The sequence below is a fragment of the Pristis pectinata genome, chromosome 13 (genome assembly GCF_009764475.1).
Source record: "Pristis pectinata isolate sPriPec2 chromosome 13, sPriPec2.1.pri, whole genome shotgun sequence".
NCBI classification, from domain to species: domain Eukaryota; kingdom Metazoa; phylum Chordata; class Chondrichthyes; order Rhinopristiformes; family Pristidae; genus Pristis; species Pristis pectinata.
Genome location: NC_067417.1, coordinates 6,720,493 through 6,727,074, shown reverse-complemented (window position 1 = coordinate 6,727,074; position 6,582 = coordinate 6,720,493). Strand labels below are relative to the sequence as shown.

General features: G+C 44.5%; 1 protein-coding gene across 1 annotated transcript in view; it reads right to left on the bottom strand.

Annotated features, from left to right (window-relative positions):
- Positions 1–383: 383 nt before the first annotated feature.
- Positions 384–6,582, bottom strand: part of cdh8 (cadherin 8) — a 249,829-nt gene continuing 243,630 nt past the window's right edge. Inside the window, exons 11-12 of the mRNA XM_052028021.1 lie at positions 5,567–5,818; positions 384–2,128 (exon numbers count right to left, since the gene is read on the bottom strand). Coding sequence (XP_051883981.1) covers positions 1,635–2,128; positions 5,567–5,818 — 746 coding nt within the window. The 3' untranslated portion in view covers positions 384–1,634. The remainder of the gene's footprint in view (positions 2,129–5,566; positions 5,819–6,582) is intronic.

The window sequence follows — 6,582 nt, the reverse complement described above, 5'->3', positions numbered from 1 at the left end:
AGGACAACTTCTATCCTGCTGTTATAAGACTAATGAACGATAAGATGGATTCTTGATCTCACTATCTACCTCATTATGGCCCTTGCAGCTTATTGTCTGCCTGCACTGCACTTTCCTTGTAACTCTAACACTTCATTCTGCATTCTGTTATTGTTCTCCCTTGTACTACCTCAATACACTGTTGTAATGATCTGTATGGATGGCATTCACTGTACCTTGGTACATGTGATAATAATAAACCAATTTACCAGCTCTGTGAGTCATTTGATGCAATGCGTTCCAAACTACCAGAGGCTTTATCAGCAACACAAATGGAGTCATAACCTGCAATATTTATAAAAATATATTTCACAAAGTAGGAAACAATACAGGGGTTCCTCTGATGTACAATACATGGCGTAAAATAATTGAAACGTACAAGTAAATAGCATTAAAGCAACGTATAAAATTAATAAGGGCTCCTTTTTGTGTGCGTAAGACTATTGTAATATACAATATCTACTCTGAACTGTAGTATTTCCCATTAAAGACCGGCAATGCACATAGCTTTCAGTGCTGTTATCATTGAGTTTGTGTGCCAGAGCTATTCTGCATAGCCAAAGTTCATTTCCCAAAAAGAAAAAGCCACAAAAGTTAGCAGTAAGTCTATATATATATACATAACATAAAAACATTTTTTAGACCATTTTCATTTTTTTGTTTAGGTTCAAATTACACAGTGAAGCACAATAAGCACATGTTTAACACTGGTACTGTACTGTGTAATGAGCGTGTATCTAAAGGTTTGGAAATCAAATATTCGCATGATCTCAGTTCCATTCCAGTTCTTGTACTTTGCTCACTCGGGTTAGTCAGCAGGCCCGTGCACAAGTGTCATACAATAAGATAATGGTTATTGCCGTATGCTTCAAATTGCCATTTAGGTATGTTGCTGATATTTAAACTTGGCATTTTTTTTTCTAAAACTGTCCCAAAAGTGATTTGCATCCCCCATTCTTCACTATCCATACCTGCCGTCTGCTTTTGACTGGAATGGACTCAGACCACTAAGTGTATTATGAAGCCTAAGGGCACCCTGTAGGGGTGCACCGTGTCTACTTTTGTGACCACATCTCACAGAGAAACACTCGATTACACCTCAGCTAATATTACTGCAAGGAGAAGGAGCTGGAATTGGTTTCAAAGCTTTATGATGTCTGTTTGCAGCTTTCCCCTTCATTTCCTTTGGTTACTTTCACCAGTTCCACGATAAAGACATTGATATTGCTTCGCTTTGGCTTGGCAAGATCTTGGTCTGCAATCAGAGAAAAGCCATGGTCTGAGGAACCATGTAGGAAGCACTGTAAGATCCCAAAGTCTCTTCCAGTTGAACGATAGTCTATACAAGAACTAGGAAACCAAATCCTGCCCAAACAATCCACATAATCCACACTCCACAAGAGTAAAACACTCATACAATCTGCAATTTTTTTTTGGTTCAATATTACAAAGAGCTGGACTTCAAAGATGATAAGAACTAATGTTGACTGCATCTAAAAGGCTGACCAGCTTATCCATTGTTAATAATTGGCAACCCTATAATTATACATCAGTGTCTGTTAAAATATTGGATAATTGTTAATTCCAAGTTGGAGTCAAGTTTCTCTGTCACTCTCTCCGACTGCGTACATATCCCCGAGTTTTTTAAACCGTGGGCCCCACTCCTTGAGGTAGTCAAAGTTCTGCTCTGAATCTGTTGACGTTGTTTCTAATGAGCTCAGGGAACCAGCCGCTGACCCTCGTCCTTCATAGCCATAGATCTGGATGGAGTCGTAAGGAGGGGCAGTGGGATCAACGTCGGCGTCGTGAAGCCTCACATTAATAAATTCATCCACGTCGACTCCATTGGGGACAGGCGGGAGCCCTTGTCTGGGTACGTATTGCAGATCAGGTTTGATGTCCTTCCGAGGCAGGAACCCATTGAAACCATCAGGGTTTTGCAAGGTGGCGATGTCAAAAGCTTCTGTGTCCTCCTCGCCACCACCTTCATCGTCATAACGAATGATGTTCTCTCTCACATCTTCGTCATCTTTGATAATAAGAGGCTCATTCTTGTGCCTTCTTAGTGTTACAAAGAGTACCACAATAACTGTGAACAAAACATATCATACACTGGTTAATCCTGGAATCTTTCTCAGGAGGCTAAAGAAATTTGACATGTCCCCTTTGACCCTCACCAATTTTCATCGATGCACCATAGAAAGACTGCAACACGGCTTGGTATGGCAACTGCTCCGCCCAGGACCACGAGAAACTGCAGAGAGTTGTGGACACAGCCCAGCACATCACGGAAACCAGCCTCCCCTCCATGGACTCTGTCTGCACTTCTCGCTGCCTTGGTAAAACAGCCGGTATAATCAAAGACCCCTCCCACTCCGGACATTCTACCTTCTCCACTCCCCTTCCCCCAATGGGCAGAAGACACAATAGCCTGAAAGCACATACCACCAGGCTCAAGGACAGCTTCTATTCTGCTGTTATAAGACTACTGAATGGTCCCCCAGTACAATAAGATGGACTCTTGAGCTCACAGTCTACCTTGTTATGATCTTATACTTTATTGTCTGCCTGCACTGCACTTTCTCCGTAACTGTAACACTTTCTTCTGCATTCTGTCATTGATTTTACCTTGAACCTCCTCAACACACTGCTGTAATAAAATGATCTGTCTAGATGGTATGCAAGGCAAGTATTTCACTGTACCTCAGACACGTATGAAAATAATAAACCAATTTATCATTATTTCTTGCTCATTATTCCAACTTCCTTCTATCTTTATGCCTATTCTCCTTATCCCAATATTCCTCATCAGGTAGATGATAGCTCAATAATTTCTCAAGATTTTTTCAGGGATGTGTGTATTGCTGGAAAGGCCACAATTTAATTCCCATCCTTAATTACACTATTGATGATTCATGTGGTAAAGGCAGCAGAACAAAACTGAAAATGCTGGAAATACTCACCAGGTCAGGTGGCATCTGAGTAATTCCAGCATTTGCTGCTTTATTTCAGATTTTGCAATACATACGATATTTTGATTTGGTATTGCAACTGAGAGATTGCTGGTGTACTTCATGGGATAGTTAAGACTCAACCACTTTATTTTGTGTCTGGAGTAATAGGCATCATATTTATGAATCAACTGAGTTCTAATGGTGACACTTTATCATTCACCCGCCACTGTCTCCTAGCTCCTCCCCCACTCCCCTCCCCTACCTGGTACGACCTGCTTCTCATCTTACACCCCTCCTCAGTCCACCAATCACCTTGGAATCCATTATCACCACTCCTCTCTCCTTTATGAACCAGCCATCTCCCCTCTCCACTCTCAGTCCTGATGCAGGGTTTGGATGTGAAACGTTGACAATGCCCTTCCTACCACAGATGCTGCTCGACCCGCTGAGTCCCTCCAGCAGATTGATTGTTGCTCGAGTTTCTAATGGTCTTTTAAATTTCAAATATGCTTAATGTAATTAAATTTAAATGCTATGTTGGGATACAAATGTCTGGTCATAGATATCTTTATTAGTCACATGTACGTCGAAACACAGTAAAATGCATCTTTTGCGTAGACTGTTCTGGGGGCAGCCCGCAAATGTCGCCACGCTTCCGGCGCCAACATAGCATGCCCACAACTTCCTAACCCGTACGTCTTTGGAACATGGGAGGAAACCGGAGCACCCGGAGGAAGCCCACGCAGACACGGGGAGAACATACAAACTCCTTACAGACAGTGGCTGGATTTCTAACCCTGTGACATAACCACCTGGCTACTGCTGCCTGAGGTATTGAAAGTGAACTGCTTGGATCAGCTACTTGTGTGAGTGGGACAAAACAGGAATATGATTCTGTGATTTCCCTTAGCTCACACTGGACCCCAGAAACTAACCAGAAGTGTCTGTGACTACAGTATGCCCAACAGCTCAACAGACACCAGCTCCATACAATTTCCAGTAAATAATTGTGCCTGTAACAGAGTACAAGGTTAATGGCAGGATTCTGAGCAGTGTGGAGGAACAGAGAGATCTTGGGGTCCACATCCATAGATGGTTGCCATGTAAGTTGGTAGGGTGGTTAAGAAGCTGTACGGTGTGTTGGCTTTCATTCATCGGGGGACTGAGTTCAAGAGCCGCAAGGTAATGTTGCAGGTCTATAAAACTCTGGTTAGACCACACTTGGAGTATTGTGTTCAGTTCTGGTCGCCTCATTATAGGAAGGATGTGGAAGCTTTAGAGAGGGTGCAGAGGAGATTTACCAGGATGCTGCCTGGATTAGAGAACATGTCTTATGAGGAAAGTTGAGCTAGGGCTTTTCTCTTTGGACCGATGGATGATGAGGGGCGACTTGATCGAGGTGTATAAGATTATGAGAGGGATAGATAGAGTGGGTAGCCATGACCTTTTCCCCAGGGTGGCAATGGCCAATATCAGAGGACATCCATCTAAGGTGAGTGGAGGAAAGTTTAGGGAGATGTCAGAGGTAGGTGTTTTACACAGAGAGTGGTTGGTGCCTGGAATGCGCTGTCAGGGGCAGTGGTGGAAGCAGATACAATAGCAGTGTTTAAGAGGCATTTATACAGGGACATGAACAGGCAGGGAATGGAGGGATACGGACCATATGCAGTTCAAATTGACATGATGGTCAGCATAGAGATTGTGGACTGAAGGGCCTGTTCCTGTGCTGTAGGGTTCTATGTTTTATGTTCAGAGTGGCGGGGAGCTTCCCCTTGTGCATCGTTGACCGGTGCCACAGGATGATGTATGTCCACTGAGAGACCACGTGGGACATCAGTCTGACATCTCATCCAAAAGGTGGCATCTCCAATGCATGAGAACACAGGAAAGTAGGAGCAGGAGCTCCCAATACTACCTAAGACTCTTATTTCTTTTTCTCTCTCTCAACTTGCAGTAGTGTCGTTATGTTTCTTTTGTTGTTCATTTTTGCACATGTGTAAGTTATATGTGATTTATGTTCATTTAAGTTTAAGGTAACTTATGCAACAAATAAGATGCTGGAGGAACTCAGCAGACCAGGCAGCATCCATGGAGAGAAATGGACAGTCGACGTTTCCAGTTGAGACCCTTCATCCAGATGTCCTGATGGTCTCGATACTTCTCTCCACGGATGCTGCCTGACCTGTGGAGTCCCTCCAGGATCTTGTGTGTTGCTCCAGATTCCAGCATCTGCAGTCTCTTGTGTCTCTATGTTAACTTATGTTTCGCAGTTTATAATGTACTGTGCTGCTGCTGCAAAAAGCTCATTTTCATGGCATTTATACCCTATGTATGTATGCCTGCAGCAATAAACTTGAACCTGAACTTAAACAGGCCCTTCAAGCCTGCATTGCCATTCAATATGATCAGGCCTGATTGATACTGTCTCCAACAGTGCAACATTCCAACCCTTGTACAGTAAGCAGCAACGCAGACAGGGGGCACAAACTCGCAGTTGAGAAGACCCCCACAGTCAATGGCTGCACATACTGCAGCCTGTCTCGATGAACAATATGTTGGAAACTCGTACATACCCAGGAGGAGGATAATGCAGGCCAAGATCGCGATTAGAGCCCCCATGCTTAACCCAATGGGAAGGACAAAAGCTTCAACATTGCAGGATTGTACACTCCCATCAGCACTGCAGCCACAGACACGGATGGTGAGGGTGTTGGTACTACTCATGGGCGGGCTCCCACTGTCCGAGATTATGAGGGGGAGAAGATAAACATCCTGTTTCTGTCGGTTGAACCCACTGTGCCTTGCGAGTATGCTCACCGAGTTATCTAGAGAAATATAAACAAAGAGAATGTCAACACGTAGGTTATGGAAATAGAACATAGAACAGTACAGCAGGCACGGTAGTGTAGCAGTTAGCGTAACGCTTTACAGTGCCAGCGACCCAGGTTCAATTCTGGCCGCTGTCTGTAAGGAGTTTGTACGTTCTCCCCATGTCTGCATGGGTTTCCTCCGGGTGCTCCGGTTTCCTCCCACATTCCAAAGACGTACAGGTTAGGAAGCTGTGGGCGTACTATGTTGGCGCCGGAAGCGTGGCGACACTTGCTGGCTGCCCCCAGAACACTCTAAACAAAAGATGTATTTCACTGTGTGGTTCAGTGTGCATGTGACGAATAAAGGTATCTTATCTCATCTTAGCGCAGGAACAGGCCCTTCAGCCCATGTTGTCTGCACCGACCATGATGCCAACCTTACTAATCCCATCTGCTGCACACAGTCTCTATCCCTCCGTTCCCCTCCTGTTTATGTGCCTGTCTAAATGCCTCTTAAGCATCGCTGTCCTATCTCCTTCCACCATCTCCCCTGGCAGTGTGTTCCAGGCACCTACCAGTCAAAGGGTAAAAGATTTGACTCACAGGTCTTCTTTAAACTTTCCTCCTCTCACCTTAAACCCATCCTGCTCATATTTTCTACCTCCATCCTGGGACTGCATCACGGGCACAACCCTCCGCACCATCGAGGACATCTTCAAGAGGCGGTGACTCACGAAGGCCGCATCCATCACTAAGGACCCTCATCATCCAGGACATGC